Genomic DNA, 18425 nt, shown 5'->3' with positions numbered 1-18425 from the left:
TGTTTTCTCCCCTGCCAAGGAGCTTGTATAAATATACTGGCAGCATATCACTGACTGATTTGCATTGTACAAAATTCAGATTGGACTTTTCCATAGCTAATTTTGCCAAATGAAGGAGCACATACAATCTTAGAAACAGAACTGAAGCTAACCAGGACAAATTAAGCGTAAGTGTTATACACATGCCACTACTGAATTCAGACCAAGTGCATGAAGATAAATAAAAGTAGTTGCTGTCTGTGTACAGAGCTGAAGAAGCAGATGGTTCCCTATTAGAGAAATTTAGCAACCAGTGTAACATCTTCTCACACCAGACACATTCTACCAACACTGTCATGTTTGCCTCATTCTTTTTAGTAACCTATCATTCATTTGGTCCAGCATAGACCTTGGGTTTAGTTTTTAAAATGTGTTTGAACATTAGTAAGCATTGTGAAAACACTAAACAGGAGCCCAGTCATTTTTCTCTGGCTGACAGAAAGAGGTGACCTCTTACACTTGCTGAGACACCCACAGGATCTCCTGCTGCCTCTATTCATCCTGCAGAAGTTACAAGAGGACAGCCTGGGGCTGTTGTCCCTGTGCCAATTGCTGCAGTATCTCCTCTGCTAAAGGACACAGAATGGAGAAGGCCTCTTTCTTTTTTTTTAATAGGGAGTGTTGCACATGAACCTCAACTTTCAGCTATGATGGAGAAATGGAACCAAGACTTAAAATTAAAATCCTTTTTATTAGCAACAACACACAAATACAAACAAATCAGTTATACCCTCAATAGAAAAAATAAACTGTTACAATACCACTAGCTGAAGTCTGCAGATGTCTTTGGTTTTTTCTTGGTCTTTTTCCTGTGCGCCAGCATCGCTATAGATTCTTCACTCGCTAAGGCTGTTTCTCTTGTTGTCTTTAACTTAGGCAACTTTACCTCTTCTTTTCTGAATTTTTCTTTTATTTTTTTTGGCAGCGGTGACAACTCTGACAAACTAACCCAAACTAATTTTTCAGAGTACCTTGCAACACAGCAATTGGACAAGATGTGTCACGACAGGATAATGTGGCTTTTGAGAGAAAGAATCTTGTATTTCCTTCCCACATGGCCTGGTGTACACATGCCAATACATTTTTTTATTCTCTCCCCTATCCCACATACCCTTCTTGGTCACACTGAAAGAGACTGTTTGCCTAAATTTTCACTTGCTTGTGTTTTGCTTCTGCAAAGCTTAGCATAAACGTGTAACTTACATAAGCTATAAAAGATTATAGTTCACATGACCTTAAGTACACTTGTAATCAAAAGCACAGCATTCAGTCTATATATAATTTTGGTTGTCTGCATAAGCAGTTAGGCCTCAGGTTCAAAGCAGATATTGCTGTTTTTCTCTCAGACTTCTCAAGCAGGTAAGCCCACCTAGCTATCAAATCCCGTGCCACCCTCAATCGTGGACTCCATTTTTCTCTCCTGTCACTGCAACTGCCTACATTGCTCACTACACACAAAGCATGCATGTGCTGGTTAACTATGTTAGTAAATATAGAAGGATTTGGGGCTTTTACTAGGTTGTATGAAAGGTGGTCAGATTATACTAAAAAAGCTAAAGGGAGACTGAGGTTTATAAATGAGGACTGATCGAGCTAGGTTTATATCCATCAACTTCCGTCCAGTGACACAGAGGATAAATGTGCCCAGTTTCTTTTGCTGGTTTCCTTCCTTAGATAAAAGGAAGCTTGTCAGGGCTAACAAGCCCAACATTTTACTTATCACAAATACCCATTAAAGTCAACATTTGCCAACTGTTTCTGCAGCAATCAAGTTTCAAATAATGGTACTTGACATATCACCACATGGTAACTTTAGTTATTTCTATTGTAGATACAAATATGGGCCTTCCATGTCAATCTTGAAAAAGTTAGCTTAAAGAATAAGGGCACATGACCCATATTTAACCCTGTGTCACTTTCCTGAAAGCAGCTGATTCAATACCGTATCCCATTTCTAAGGCTGTGTTGATGTTTCCCAACTCTTAAGATTCTGCTTTACTTGGAAATGAGAACTAGACCAGATTTCAAGCCAGTCAACAGTAACAGATTTCAACAGCAGCAATAACAAAAACTAAAAACAAAAGGATGCTTGGTTTGATTAAGAATTGTCAGGTGTACAGACTTGTGAAATAGCTCATAATGTTTCCCTGCTACTACCTATCTATTCCATTTTTATGAGCAGACACCATACTGCCATTTTTAAAAACATGCTGTCCATGGGTTTTATCATCAATAGGAGTATGGAACAGATAGTCATGGCAAAGGAAAATCATCACTAATCTGCTTATACTTATAATGCAGCTGGCACATTTCATTTTAAGCTCTGTAGTCTTGATTATGCACTATACTTTGAAAATAAATGTTTTTTTAATTAGTACTTTTCCTTTAACAAAAGTTCTGGCAAGAAGGCTAGTTCTTCTCATGCCTCTAGGCTGCAGTTTTCTCTTCTGACTGAAGTCTGTTTTCAACTGGTTTCATTGCTGGAAAGAGCAGCACTTCCTAAAGCAAGATACAAAAATAAATGTCATTAAAGGTTACCACCCCCAAGTTCTGCAAATATCAGGAGACAAGCTGCCCCACAAATCATGAGATTGGATTAATGAACAACTTGTACCCCAGCGGCTGGGGGGGCACGCTGGTGGCAGGAGTGGCGGCAGTAAGCAGGGGAGTTCCCGCAGATGCCGCCAGCACAGTTGGCGGCAGGGGGAAGGGGTGACAAGCACTGACCAAGGGTCAGTGACCGCCCGCAGCCACCACCAGCCGTGTCGGTGTCTGCAGCACGGTGGCAAGCGGTGACCATGCACTGCCATGCTCAGGAGGTGCACGTGTACGCCCTACACATTGCCCCTGATTGGATTGAAACTCATGTTTTTATAAAACAACAAATTTTAAGTTTGTTTTTCAGGTCTTGCAGTGTTAGAGCCTCAGTGCTCTTGGTCATATTTTCAAACAACCCTGAGGACTACAAATTTAATTTTCTAGAAGAAAAGAAGGTTAAACCCACCAAACCACATGCTGCCAGGATGTTTGCCTAAGGCAAACATCAAATAGTGCAAGTCATGCAATCCTAGCATCTTTTTTTTACTGTAAGAAGTGGCAACACTGGTTAATGCTTTTGGTTGGCTTCAGATTGAAAGCAGGAATATAGGGCCTGATTTTCATTTGCATGGGATGCCCTAATAGATCTTCATGACTGACAGAGCATGCCTCACAGGATGGGGAATATTTGCAGCAGGAAGCACTGTGTGTGTGACATACCTTCATATCTGCTTGCTATGTAAACAAAGACCTAAATTGAAGCAAAACAATATTTGCCTGGAGGGAAAAAATTGAAAGGCATAATCCCCATGGGCATGAAACTACTTCTCTGTTTTTTGCTCCTACTTGGCAAACTCACCTTAATGTTGTTGGAGTCTGTTAGGAACATGGCAAGACGGTCAATCCCTATTCCCCAACCACCAGTAGGAGGGAGGCCATATTCCAGTGCTATGCAGAAATTCTCATCAATGCTCATGGCTTCATCATCACCTGCTGCTTTAGCCTAAGTCCACAAAACAATATACAGACATCTTAAATATCTCTTTGCAAAAGTTCTACACACTTGTAACTTCAGTGCTAAGGTGTAATTCGGTACTAAAAATTGTATGGTATCAGCTAAATTAGTGCCTCAGAACATTTGAGGTGACATACTGATTATTCATTGACAACCACTGCTGAAACTAACCCCCTGCCGTGCAGCCCAGGGACCACTCCGCCCACAGGCAGCTCGCCTTCCCCTCCCTGCTGCCGGTGTGTGCAGTGGGGTGTGTGCACAACACAGGGGTTTAAAGGACCCTAAATTGAAGCAGGGTTTTTAAAAAACCACCGCTTCAATTTAGGGCCCCCGTTTCGTCTACACCTGCCCTAAAAGTCTCACTATTAGCAAAAGGAGTGAAAATCCAAATGATTTAGAACAATATTTTTCTTTTTTTTCTAGTGGAAAACACTTTTTTCTGACTTCTAGAAAAAGCTTGCAAATGCTAAATAGTACTTGGAATCAAAAACATTTTTAGCCATGCTGCAGCTTTTAAATCAAGCCAATGACAAATAAGAAAGTCAAAGCAGTCTTTTAATCATCAGAAAGGGAGTTTCTCAGAAATTTTTTTCAGTAAAAACTTGTCAGTGAAATAAAGGACCTCCATAGCTTGATTTACTTCCTTGTTCTCCGCTGTATTACTGTTCTCTACAAGATGAGTTCAGCTCCATGATACCTCATGGTAATTTAAAAAAAAACAACCATGAACAAAAAGTAACTACACCATGTAGTATGTATATTTTCTGATCAACACAGATATTTCATTGGAAGTACCCTGACCTTTTTCTATTGATGATAAGGTAAATAATTCATAAGAAACAGAAAGTTCAAAGGTAAACGTGTAACTCCTGCGATAATTGCGAAGTATAATTCTTCATTTTTTTTACAAATATTTGCCAACATCCACTACTTTAATAGAACAAAGCGAATATAGTAAAACTGAGAGACCAATTGGAGGTTTCACTGTGGAGTCAAAGATATTTTTTTCTCTTTCTCTCTATATACGGACAGAATAGAATCAGTTTTTGAAGCACTATTTTAACCAAACTCAACATAAAGCAAGCAAACACATTTAAAGTGAGGATTTTATCTAAGCTAAGCAAAGGAGATTACTCCATTTGGTATTTCAGTTCAGCGCAGAGAACACTGAGCTATCAGCATGTGGCTCAACAAAATATTGCTTTGTAGCTATTAATTTTTTTAAGTGATTTTTTTAAGTTCTTAACTTTTAAGAAAAAGTTTTCCAGAAGTCAGAAAAAGTTTACACTCACTGATGTTTAATATAATGTTTGAGTAAATACTGTTATGATTTTGTAGTGGCTTTACCTTAGACTGCTCTTTAAAGAGCTCTCTCTGCCTCATTGGATCGTTGAGCTCAGTGTATGCATTACAGATCTCCTTTTTCAAGACAAAGAGTTCAAAACGTTCACTCAGTCCTTTCACTGAACGGTGCCTAGTTAGCAAGAAACAGAAATAATCATCAGGTACACTTTAACAATTTAGTATCCCACTACTTTTTGGGATCAAGGAATTCCAGTGAAGGATTCAACTTATACGTATAGTTCAAGGCTTAGGCTCCATTTTAGAAGTTCTTTCCTCTAATTTATAAAAAAGCCATTTAATTATATCACATTGCCGTTATTTTCTGATGTAAAACTACCACATTCTTCTTACTAGAATTGTGGGAAAAAAATCTCACTGCTAAAAATAATAACAGTGATAATTTCACAGAGATTAAAGTACATTTTCCTATATTAAAACACATTAGCCTAGATTATTGCAAGAGGGAAAAAAAACTTTTCCCCTTGGAGGATGAAACAGTGTCATTTACTAGGGCTGTTTCTCCAAGAGTCTGGAAATAAATTGTAATTGGGAACATTTAAAATCACATTGCAACTCAGCCTTCACTTGCCTTATGGATCAAGTAAGTGTTAGCAAAATGTAAATTAGATACCTCCATAGCTGATTGATGGGAGCAATCAAGGTATTCTGACATGTGAATAACCTAAACAGCACTCACAAAGAGCTGGGTCTATTATGTATATTTATGGTAACTATGACTAAGTATAGCTCCACGAAGTATATATACCTTTGAGGGGATTCATTCTGCTGAAACTCAAAATACTAAAAAAAGCACCTTAAAAAAATAGCAGACCACAATATAAAAGTTTATAAGAACAGAAGTCAGACTTTTCATTGAAAACTGTCAATACACACAAGTATCTTTTCTGAACACTGAAATAAGTTGAATACATGGCTAAGACAAGTAAAGACCCAACACTATTTCAGTAACATACCATTTAGCCAGTGGACTCATGATCTGGGGGTGGTCACAAATGAATGTGGGGTTGATGCAGGAAACTTCAATAAACTCACCCACCAACTGGGGAGAGAGAAAGAGGGAGAGACTTGTTTTACTATTTATTTTCATTTCACTTCGTGCACACCAATATTCCATTTTCCCAAATGGTACCAGCAGAGTTGAAATCCAACCAAATAATTGTGGGACTATTCCCATCTTCTCGGGACCAAGTTGATCCTGCACACTTAGCTTTCAAAGATGTTAGTATGCCCTAAACCATTTTGGAGGCACATTTTTTGAACCTTTTAATTCCTATGCCTAAGGACCTACCAAATTCACAGTGGAAATGGGTTGTGTGGCAACTCCTGTAATCTTGTAGGTTCCCCTGTGCACCCCCCGGCCCTGGCTGATTGGCAGAGGGGCCCCACCACTCGCTCCTGATTGGCAGGAAGGCAAAAACTGCAGTTTTAAATATGGCACCATTTTTGCCTCCTGGCCTGTCAGCAGCAAGCAGCAGGGCCACAGGGGGCCCTCAGTCAATCAGCAATTGTGGGGAGAGGACAGTGCACAGAGGAACCTACAAAATTAAAGGAGCTGCTTGTGCAGCCCACTTGTGCCATGAATTCAGTAGGTCACTACCTATCCCTATCTTGGGGGGTTCATTGAAATAAGAAATTGACAAAAAACATAAGAGGAAGAGATATCAAAATAAGCACTAAGAATACATTAAAGCAGTAGTAAAGTCAGGAGAATACAGAGACTATGAAGCCCAAGAGGGACAGTCTCAAATAACAAAGGTAATTTGACTGCTTTCAAAAGTGGCAGTACAGTCTAAGAGGGTATAAATGGAGAAAAGGTACTGGCTACTTTCAGTGTGTCTACATGTGCAATTAGTACAACTGAATATACTCCAGCTCAATTTGAGTTACTAATTCCAACATCCCCCTCTATGCAGGCATTTACACACAGTAATTTACTGCACTGCCAGGTACCACTTGAATCTGACGGGACTATCTAGCTACGCAGTAAATTCGTCTACTGCACCCTAATTGCCATGCATGTGGAGAGGGTGACGTTTTACTGTGCAGCAAATTAATTTGGTGTGTGGTAAAGCATCTCATGTAGATGCACCCTCTAAGTGAAAGACAGAAGAGATTCACTAATAAGAAAGCTGAGCAAGTAAGAGTAAAAAATTGAAGAAGAAATGTACAATGTATTCATATAGATAGACTGAGGTTTTCTGGAAACTTTAAAAATCCCAGCCTGATCTCCATAGTGAGCCATGAGTACACTGTATGGAATATGGTATAATAGCTGCACTGTACACATCTGTAGGCAGCCAAGAATACTGTCCAACCTAAGATTCATAGATTGTAAGGCCAGAAAGGACCTCAGAAGATCATTGGGTCCAGCCCTCTGCACCAAGCAGGAAAGATAACTGGGGGTCAGGTGACCCCAGCAAAGTGACTGTCTAGTCTCCTCTTGAAGATTTCCATGGTAGGTGATTGTACCACCTCTGGAGGGAGCTTTATTTCACAGTCTATACACCCTGACTGTGAAGAAGCTTTTTCTAATGTTGAGCCTGAATCAATCTTCCAGGAGTTTGTGGCCATTACTCCTGGTTTTCTCCTCAGGTGCCCTGGTGAACAGATGCTCACCAAGCCCTTGATGCCTCTAGTGTAGTGGTAAGCTTCTACCAGGTCCCCTCTCAGCCTGCTTTTCCTCAGGCTGAAGAGACCCAGATCCCTTAGCCTTTCCTCATATGGCTTGCCTTTTAAGAGTCTGATCATACGGGTTGCCCTTCTTTGGACCCTCTCAAGCTTGTCTCCATCCTTGTTAAAGTGTGGTGACCAGAACTGGATGCATCAGTGGTCTTACCAGTGCTGAGTAGAGTGGAAGAATCACCTCCTTAGTCTTACTGGAGATGCATTATTTGATGCATGTCAGAGTATTATTTGCCCTACTGACTACAGCATCAGACTGCCAGCTCATATTGATGCTGTGGTCTATTATTACCCCCACATCCCTTTCATTCATGGTGCTAGTCAGTTTGGTGCTGCCAAGCCTATAGGTGTGTTGGGAGTTGCTCATCCGAGGTGGAGCACTTTACATTTCTCAGTGTTGAAGATGGACAGTAGGCAGACAAGGTTCTTTGGGTAAATCTGATATCTTTTATTAAACCAACTCGAATAGTTGGAAAAATTCTTCTTTGCAAACTTCCAGATACAAATGCCCTTTGTCAGGCTGGAGAAGCATCTGCAGTTGGTGTGTGCTCTTCCTGGATGGAATGAATAGGAAAGAAGCCAGAGGCTGGTGTGCATGCAACAAAGCCAGTCAGTGAAGATGTAAAATTTCATCTTCACTGACTGGCTTTCTTGCACACACACCAGGCTCTGACTTCTTAGATATTTGTGTGCATGTTTGTGTATATATGTAATATAACACAGAATAGTACATCCAATGTTCTTATGTGTGTATGTAACAGGGTAACCACTCTGTAAGAAGGGGCAACCAGCCCTATTAAGGATGCCCTAATGAGGGAATGTCCCACTGGGAGGTTAAAAATCCAGAGAAGAGAGTAGAAGAGATCAAGCTGTGAGGGAACACCTTGCAAGAAGAAGCCTGGCTGCTGCGCTAGGGGAAAAAAATAAAGCAGAGTGGCTCTTCTCCTAATGCCCAGAGAGGCTGAAGGATTTTGATTTGTTTGGCTTGTGCTGTGAGACTGAAGTTTGCTGTTTGATGGGAATTCAATTGCCTAAATCAGAGCTAACTGGCTTCCAAAAGGCAGGAAAGTAAAAGACCCACTTACAGTATAATATATACAGATCTGTACAGGGACATGAATTAGTTTCATCCCAATATATGCAGCATAGCAGAAGAACATTTTCTATAACATTAAGTAAATAATAAACATATGAATATAGAAGATGACATTTTTACCTATGTAACTTGTTTTGTATACCAATGTAACTGGCACTTGGATCCAATGTGACTACACAATCTTTCCCAGGGTAGCTACAGGTAATAGGTGTTATTGCAATGCCTCACCAGTAGGTGATAAGGAAGCAAGCAAGACCTGCTTGCCTTGACAAGCAGCTATCCTTGGGTAAGCTGGGGTCAGCATATATACCAGCATAATTTACACTGGTGTAGTTTTAGATTGGGTGAAGTTTCCCAGTTTAGGAGTATATATTATCTCCCTACTCCTTTTTTACACTGGTGTAATATTGATTACATCCAGTGTAAATGTGTCATCTGTGCAAGCCCTAAAAGTTGGAAAATGTAGCAGAAATGATAATCAAGAGAAAAAAAGCATAAGAAAGAAAACCTTGTCTAAAAGTCTTGCTGTAGTCCTCGGAGGAGAACACTGGACTTCGTTCTTCACACACAGCTGATCAAGGAACTGTCGGGCTTCTGCAGGTAAAGGGGATAACCATTAATGTATGTGTCAGTAAAAGAGTTCAGTCATGAATGAATTTTATTTGCCATAGAGGAAAACCTAAAGATTTGTTTCCTCTCAACATTCAGTATCCACTGCTGCTTCTCAGTTTAAATGTTTGCATATAAGAAAAAGAGCTAAGACAATTCTTGAGCTTATAATTGCCCATATAATGGAGGTAGGAGCAGGATTTCAAAAGAAAATGTTAGAGAATTTAAAGCTAGCAAGAAGTGTCAGGTATTTGAACCAGACTTATTATATGCAATCATTATCCATCCAGGGAACAGGGAGCAATATTTTCCTCCAGCTGCTCTGGACCTGCATTTACCTGGAGGTCACAGGAGTAAGATAATTCTGATGAGACTGTAGTTCCAGAGTGGGATCATGTGTCTGATTCCTTATCTTAAACCCCACTGTGACCTAACCTGAAAACATTTCCAAGGCAGTCATGTTTATCCAAGCTGTTTCACTGCAGCCTCCTTTTATCTGAATGGCAATTCTGTTCTCTATCTTGAATAGTGCTCTCGAGTTTCTCCCCACAATTAGTTTGATCTCTATTTATCCAAATGTGTTTTCTTTACACTTCTTAAAAATGTAAACAGAATTTTACCGCAATTGTGATCTTAATTATGTGTCCCACTGAAAACTTTACCATTTAAGCCATGGTTCCATGTTATATAAGCCACAGATGCACATTAAATGCATATCAGATGCACATCAGACTCTGCTGTTTCATTAATATTACCATGTCAACAAAGAGACTCAAGTGAATCACAGCTGTGTATTCAGTCCGGGGCCATTCATTATCTGGTGTTCAATTCAAGTCCATCGGAGGATTATGAATGTTTTACAGCAGCATCAGTTGCTTTCCTTGCATAATGTTTAACAATTAGATCCAGTACTGGGCATATGCTTTTTTATTACTATTTACTTTTATACTACTTCTGTATCAAAAGAAAATACATGAACAAGCTAAGAAGACAGGAAGAAATATCTGAAAAATCTCATGGATCTAAGTAGAAATCATTCCAGTACAGTCATATGAATTAAAATAGTGTGCCTATGCACCAGTATAAAGCTTTGAAATTATTGAATAAGTTTTCTTTATCACCATCATAGCTGTTTAGTTTGTACTGGTGCCCAAAGTTTGAAAAGTTTAGCTATTTTTCACTTCACTGCAGAAAAAATGTATTTCCTCCATACCCATACTTCCATTTTTCAAGCACAAACTAGCAGATACCAGAAAACAGAAGAGTTTATTTATCCAGGAAAATCCAACAGAAAAATGAAGATAAGCAAAGAAAAGCAGCTTTGCATGGAAAATCATAAATTCCATAATAAATACATCTCCTTTCCCTACAAGTGTGCTGAAATTGCACAGAGACTATTAGTGAGCAACAGTAGTTCAGGCTAAAAAGCAAGGGAACCTCATGCAGTTGTACATCATCTGAATCAATGATTCTTTTGTGACTGATTAATGGTCTGCTTAACAATTTAAAAATGAAAATGGCTTACAATTTAATTCATCACACCATTAAGTATCTAGAGACAAGCCCAAGTATATTAAACGCACCCTCGGTATCCAGGCTTTCTGGTGCTGGCAACTTTTCTCCGAGTACTTTCTCCAGTTCTTCCATCATGCTGACTCGTTTAAAAGGAGGTCTGAAGTCAATTTCTACTCCTTTTTCCTCAGGGCCATCTGGATGGTAAGTGATCTTATATCCGCCTGTCAAATGCTTTACCATGCCTTAGGGGAAGTCAGACACCAGGTTATCAGAAAAGTCATCTTAATCTGACTAACTTCCTGACTTTTAGATGAACAGCCCTAATATAACATGCAATACACTGCCTGTTAAGAACAAAAGATATTTTTATTCCATACCTTATGTGATGTACAGTAGTTTATTTTTAAGACAAATGTCAACAAAAAAGGTGTCCTTCCTTCTCAAATCTTTTTTCCCAAGTCTTATTGTTCAGGATCATTCAAACTAGAAAATGTATTAATCCTTTCTCCCTTCTCTATATTTTTGCAAGTGATTGCATTTCCATTTGGTGTATACATGTTATTTACCTCTGTCTATAACGCACAGTAGCACAACTAAGGCGAAGGGAGAGGTGACTGGGTCAGCAGCCTTGGATGCCACGGTTGTATGGGAGTTGGGGGGAAGCAGACAAAATAGCCACAGTGACAGGAGCGACTGATCTCAACACCTTCAGAACCATGACAGCCAGCGCTGCCCCATGTGCTGTGGCTGCACTGGGGCTGGAACTGCCCTGCTACACCTGTGACACCTTCATGGTGGGTGTGTGACTAACAGTAACCTCAGACATTCAAGTTGCTTACTCATTAATGAATACAATTATTGCCAAGGGCATACCTGACAGCAGCTGTTCAGTGATGTCCATGAGGTCATTGTGATCTGCATAAGCCATGTAGAACTCACAAGTTGTAAATTCTGGATTGTGGGTTTGATCGATTCCTTCATTTCTGAACTGGCGTCCAACTTCATATACCCTCTCCAGACCTCCAATTACTAGCATCTAAGAAGAAGAACCAGACATTTCCTTGTGAAACTGTCTTCTAAAAGAAAATCATTTCTGTGTTACAAGACTCAAATGAAGACAAGTTAGCTCTAATCTTCACATATGTTAAATGAAGCGCTATTTACTGGTTACTGCGCAGTCATTTAGTACTTGGTTATGCAAGTACTAAATGACTGTGCAGTAACAACTGCACAGTGGGCATCTCATGGAGGTGTGGCCAGTGGCTGGCTTCCTCTGTGAGGGCTCAAGAATTGGGGGTCTTCAATATTTTAAAAACTGAATTTAGATTTTGTGCTTTCATTAAAAACAAGTGTTTTGTTATGTACAGATATTTGTTTCTCCTAAGTATAAATAGCCTGCATAAGTTAAAGGATTGTGCTTCAAATCATGATGTATCCACAATGTGAGAGGGATATTACAATAACTTACTACTTTTCCAAACAGAAGTGATAGAAAATTAGCGATAGGTGGTAGAGCCCACTTCTCAAACATAGCCTAACTTTAAGAACATTGTGCAGGCAATAGTCAGTACATATGTGAGAAATCTTGTTCTGTGAAACAGTAAGAGCATTAAATATCTTTGCTAGATGCATTACCTGATGTTAGACAATCACTGTACCTTGAGATATAGTTCAGGAGCTATCCTCATGTATAAGTCCAGGTTGAGCTCATTGTGATGAGTAATAAAGGGTTTGGCTGCAGCACCACCAGGTATCATGTTCATCATGGGAGTCTCCACCTTTAAAAGAGTAAAAGGACTGACTATCTTCCTAACACGTAGGTTATAGCCCAACAGAGTTATGGGATGGGTCCTGAAAGCACTGGATGAAATTCTGTCTCTTGCATTATGCACAAGGTCAGACTCAATTATTATAATGGCCCATTTCTGGCTTTAAAATCCATGAAAGAGAAATTGCTTTATATAATGGAAAGAAGTAGAAGGATGGGCTGGAAACTGAGAGATTAACTATTTCTACAGGGATGCTTCAGTGGGACTTCAAGTAAGGAATTATTTCGCATTACTGTATTCAAGAAATAGATTAACTTTTCTAAATAATAACTGTTTTTTAAATAAGAGAGGGAGTGAATATATTTAACATGACCTTCACTGGAAGATTCTTACTAATGCCAAAAAACATTTCTGCACTACATTCGTCCTAACCATCAGCATTGTTTTCACCCCAAAATAAAAGGCAGTTACTTTCTACAGGTAAAAGTGTGTGTTTCTTTGTTAATTTGTGTTGTTTTTATTGCACAAAATCCCAGTGTTGAGCTGAATATTAAAACCTCACTGTTTAATGGCAATGTACAAGAGAATAAAAAGCAGACATTCTTGGTGGCAGGCGCAGTGTACTAGAACAGCATTTCTCAACCCGTGAGTTGAAACCCAAAAGTGGACCACAAGAATATACAAAAGGGTCATGAATAAACTTTTTTAAAAGATCATATTTTGCATACATTTTTGAAAAAAAATAGATGCTCCTTGTGCTTCACTGTATGTTAATGCTGTGTCTACTAATAAACAAGGATCCAGGTTTTCCATTTGCCACAGAAAAACATGGATTTTCTCCTTTAAAGGAGAAAAATGTGGGAAATCTCAGGTCTCTGCTTGAGTTCCAGCCTGCAAGAAGCTGGCTGAGGCTGGGGGAGCGGGAGGAGGGCAATCAGGTAGAGGGCACCAAGTGAATGTGCTCGCACACATATGCAGGTAGCAGCCAGGAAGTGTGAAGAGCACCTCCCACAGCTCCCTGCAGGTAAGTCTACGGGGTGAGGGAAACACAGACAATGTGTCAGGGTGGTGGGGGAAGCACAGGTGACATGTCCAGGGGCATATGCTCCCCCAGATTTGTGCGCCCACTGGGGGCATAGGGCTGCAGCCTGGCCACACTGGCATGGGGAGCAGCAGCCTCCGCATCCCAGCAGGCAGGACCTAGTGGGGTAGGGCAAAGCAGGGCATCACGATTCGGTGCTCCCACCACCACCAGGACCCCTGCACCAACTATACCACCAGAAATGTGAGGAGTACTAGACAGGGGAGAGCATGCAGCCTTTCTGCCACCAGCTGCTCAATGCACTAGGCAATGGCTCTACCCCACCGCCATGACCTGGCTGCTGCCACTGCTCCCTTCAGGCCGCAACCCTACTTCAGAGGGTAGGTGGGGTGGCAGACAGAGTGAGCATGCTGCCATTGCAGTGGCAGCAGCTGGGCCATGGCAGTGAGGTAGAGCTGCAGCCCAGGAGCAAGCAGCTGGTGACAGAAGAAATTGAGGGCAGTATGGAACCCACATCTGTTACTCATGCAGGAGGCAACACAGCAGGTGCGGGGATTCTAGCAATGGCAGCAATGAGTCTCCACTCCCTGCTCCTCCCTCCCACTCTGGGTCCTGCCCACTGGACTGCGGAGGCAGCTCCTGCCCATGCCGGTCTGCCCAGGATGCAGCCCCATACCTACGGTGGATTCACAAATATGGGGGGCATGTGCCCCCTATACCCCACAAGCCCTACACACCCACACCCTGCCCCAGACACCAGGGGGCTGGAAAATAGGACAGTGGGTTGGGAGTGAAGGACACCAGCAGGGCTAGGAGGGTCAGGGACCTATGGGTTGGGAGTGATGGGCACTGTCAGGAAGAGTGGGCTGTTTTCTACTTAAACTATTTACTGGGTCAGGACTGGCCATCGATGTTTACAAATGGGTCCTAGTACAAAAGGTTGAAAACCACTGCTCTAGAACACTGTTACAGAAGAAAACAGGAAGGCCCAACTGTACTTATTGCTGGGATTCAACATATACTTATTTTGCTTAATGGAGGCATTTGTTACAACTCTGCGTATTAGGCTTCTAAGGGCCTTGTTGCACATTACACTTAAGACTTTTTTATTTAGATCGTAATAAGCGATACTATGAGTTCAAAAGTTTTCTGAGCAGCCACACGACAATGCTTACTATGATCTAAAGAAAACACATCCTAAGCACTGGAACCATTGAATACTCCTCTGTGCTGTGGTAGCTGGGACCAACAAACAGATTTTTGTTGGTCCCAACTCCATCATCACACTGGAATCTCAAACCAGCTCCAGTACAGTTGGCAGGAGGAGGCAGGATACTTGTACTCTAGCTCTAGCTTTGCTACATTACAAGAGCACTTAGCACGTTTTACTGTGTAATGCTTGGATGCTAGCAATGTAAGTGAGGTTAACATGTCGAAAGTGTAACATGCAAGAAGACTAATACATTCACTCACTCAGAATTAGCTGAGGGTGCCTAAATCAGGCAATGCTGTGCACTGCACCACACTGGCAATTTATGAGAAGCCTGAGGATTGTATCCAAGCCTGCCCACATAGTCGCTACTAATTTCAGTGGGAGCTTTGCCTTAGGAATCTAAGATACACGTACTCGGCTGTAAAACCATCTTATACCCATCTATTCCTTACTATATGGTTAGAAATAACTGCTAATAATTGCTCTATCTCAGCAGCCAAGAACACAGCAACATTAGAAAGGAGTTAGCTTTTGGTTCAGGAATCTCTGAAGACTTCTGTTCTATGCACAAGATACAATCAACTGGCCGGAGGGGAGCTAAAGTTAGAATTCTGCAGGCTACTCCTATCCCTCAGGCTCTGCTTTGGACAACCATGCTATGTAATTCTGATTAGGTTTTTCAAGGCCAGGAATGGTGTTGAATTTTTTAGAAGATGAATAACCCCTTAAACACACATACATAAATGAATAACATGCACATACTGAAGTAATCTACTTCTTCAGATCAGTGGAAATTAGGTCTTTTTTACTAACAGTAAAGATGGTATATACACTGTGTAAGACAGTAAAATTATCTCAAGGAATGAACAGAAGGCTGGCAATGAAAGACAAAGGCTCACCCAGGGCAATGGACTATTATGGTTAGGGTACACGAGTTTCCATGGACAACAGCACACCAAGGTATGGTGTGGTTAGCATCACATCCAGCTACCTTTGACAGCCCACTCAAATAACCAAGTATCAATTTATAGCTGTGTTGACTAGGGCAGTGGTCTCCAAAGTGGGGTGCGCACACCCCAGGGGATGCACGAGACGATCCCAGGGGGTGCGCGAAGAAAATATTAGAACTTGTATTTTTATTTTTTTTTTATTTAAAAAAATAAGAAAGAAATTAAGCTTTACTAATATTTAATATACAGATTGACACTGGCGCCCTCACTCAGTCTGTATGTCAGACGGTCACGTGTCACGTACAGTACATGAGGTACCCTGAGGGAAGAAGCGTTTGTTCGCTTTCATCATATTGCAACGTATTGCAGTTTACGTGTGCCCAGTTAAGCGGATTTACAGATTATATTATCTAGTTTTAACTAAACTAACCCTCACAAAATGGACAAGTGGCTTAAAAAGATTCCTGCAAATAAACTGCGGATTGAAGATAATACTAATAATGCGAGCACAAGCGAACAACAAGAATATGGCAGAGCTGACACTTCTTCTAGTACGAGCTCTTCGTCAGCCACATTACAAGGTAAAAACAATGATGATTTAATTTCTATTTTTCGTGTATGCTTTATAATGTACATAATATATTAGTCAGTAGTACATGTATATAATTTATAAATAAATAAATATACATATATTGGGGGTGTGTGCTCAAAATTTTTTTACTGATAGGAGTGTGCGATCAAAAAAGTTTGGAGACCACTGGACTAGGGTACAGTGGTGGCCAACCTTTTTGTCAGGCATGCTACAAATTAGCATTGTACTACCAAGTGCCATTCCAGTCCTTTGCCCCTACCCAATCTGCTGCTCAGTCTCTGTTCCCTGACCAAGCTGCTGCTCTGCTTTCTGCTCCCTGACCTATTTGCCACTGTGCTGCCTCTCCCTTCCCAACCTGTTGTGTGCCACTCAGAGGCTGCCCGTGTTATTTGTGGCACCCTTGCTGCAGATTGGCTGCTCCTGGAATAGGGGCAGATGTTGGCATTAGCTCAGAGTAAGATGATTAACTCATTTGCTTCTGAAGCCATAACAGGACACTGTGGCTCTGCCACTAAGACCCAACAGGCTGAGAATCAGAAGATACTAATTCTAATCCTGGTTCTGCCACTGACTTCCTATATAGCCTTGAATTAGCCATTTTACATGTTCCTTTTTGGTTTCCTCTCTCCAAAGCAAGAAGCATAATACTTACCCACCTACCCCTATTCTCTACACAATACTTTTGAACATATAAGACAAATTCCTCATCAGTGATCAATTATTTTGACTGCCCAACTTGAGGTGCCATAACAGGGACAGATTTTCAGAAAGCACTGATTGTTTTCCAAGTGAAAATCAGGAATCTTTAATGTGTCTCAAGTCAGGTACCCAGAAACCACTCGTCTCTATTGAAAATCTTGGTAATATGACAGCTACTAAAATGCTAAGTACTGTGATGATAAGGTAATACATTATAGCATAGTGTTATATAGTCACCATGACAAGCATTTTCTCAAGTCTTACCTCAAGAAATCCAAGATTATCCAGGAAGGTTCGTAGATACGAGATGATTTTGGCCCTTGTAATAAATTTCTGTCTCACATGCTCATTCATAATCAAATCCAGATAACGCTGACGATATCTGGTTTCCTACAAGGAATCATTAAATAGTGATAATATAGATATTCTTGAAACTCAGTATCCAGACAGTTGCCTAATATTCGTTAGACAAAATTAGTCATATCCATATTCAGGCATGTATTTCTTTTGACTTAGATGTATAGACATTTTAAACATTATAATCATGATTATGAAGAAAAAAATTGAATTCTTATTACTAAACAGAGCAAGAGGAAAGCAAAGAGATTAACAAATGTTAAAAAAAAAATTGGAAATAGAATTGATAGCTTTTTGGTTTGATTGCTCTGTTTGTAAAGTTTGCGTATCAGTATTTAAATCCCTGTCCCAAATTTAAAAACACATCATTAAACCATTACGAGGCAGGGCACCTTTGATGCCTGCCACTTTAAGAGATTTGAGCAGGCTGTGGAGCAGCCTGCAGGTGTGGTGCAGCTCAATGAGGCAGGCACATGACAAGAAGGGGGCTCCTGGATTGGAAGATGGGGCTGAGCAACCTCACTATAAACCCAGGCCCTCATAGCTGAGTGGGTAGTTGCTGGAGAGAGCCAGCAAGAACATTGATAGCTGGAGCTGCTGCTCCCAGAACACCTGGAGGCCAAAGGGTAGGAGCTATGGGACTGGAAGAGGTTCTTGGTCCTGGGGCATGACCTAAAACTACACCCTGCTGCGGTTGGATGGTGTGATGGGAGCAGCTTGGCTTTACCAGCCATGGGGCTGCACTGTGAACATGTACAGGCACTCCTGATATCAGGTTAACCCTTTCTTAGATTAGGCTAACTCAAACTCTATCTAGGGAAACTACTTAGATTAGGTGTACCATTTTTTGAGCAATTTAACCCTCTGCATGCCTTCACATTTAGGACATTTAGATCAACCTAAATAGTGGTCGCTCCTTAAGGAGATGATCCTCCAAGCCCAAA

At 40.8% G+C, this 18425-nt stretch overlaps 1 protein-coding gene across 3 annotated transcripts in view; it reads right to left on the bottom strand.

Moving 5' to 3' along the window:
* Nucleotides 1-710: 710 nt before the first annotated feature.
* LOC109302706 (lysine--tRNA ligase-like) overlaps nucleotides 711-18425 on the bottom strand; it is a 63746-nt gene continuing 46031 nt past the window's right edge. For all 3 annotated transcript variants that reach the window (XM_019524438.1, XM_019524457.1, XM_019524447.1), the window contains exons 6-14: nucleotides 17389-17514; nucleotides 12518-12637; nucleotides 11733-11895; nucleotides 10928-11101; nucleotides 9244-9329; nucleotides 5911-5996; nucleotides 4940-5066; nucleotides 3437-3580; nucleotides 711-2538 (exon numbers count right to left, since the gene is read on the bottom strand). In XM_019524438.1, coding sequence (XP_019379983.1) covers nucleotides 2467-2538; nucleotides 3437-3580; nucleotides 4940-5066; nucleotides 5911-5996; nucleotides 9244-9329; nucleotides 10928-11101; nucleotides 11733-11895; nucleotides 12518-12637; nucleotides 17389-17514 — 1098 coding nt within the window. In that variant the 3' untranslated portion in view covers nucleotides 711-2466. The remainder of the gene's footprint in view (nucleotides 2539-3436; nucleotides 3581-4939; nucleotides 5067-5910; nucleotides 5997-9243; nucleotides 9330-10927; nucleotides 11102-11732; nucleotides 11896-12517; nucleotides 12638-17388; nucleotides 17515-18425) is intronic.

Source organism: Gavialis gangeticus, unplaced genomic scaffold (assembly GCF_001723915.1).
Source record: "Gavialis gangeticus isolate Ggan-Ray unplaced genomic scaffold, GavGan_comp1, whole genome shotgun sequence".
NCBI lineage: Eukaryota > Metazoa > Chordata > Crocodylia > Gavialidae > Gavialis > Gavialis gangeticus.
The sequence above is the reverse complement of the archived record's forward strand: the minus strand, read 5'-3'. Positions and strand labels throughout refer to the sequence as shown.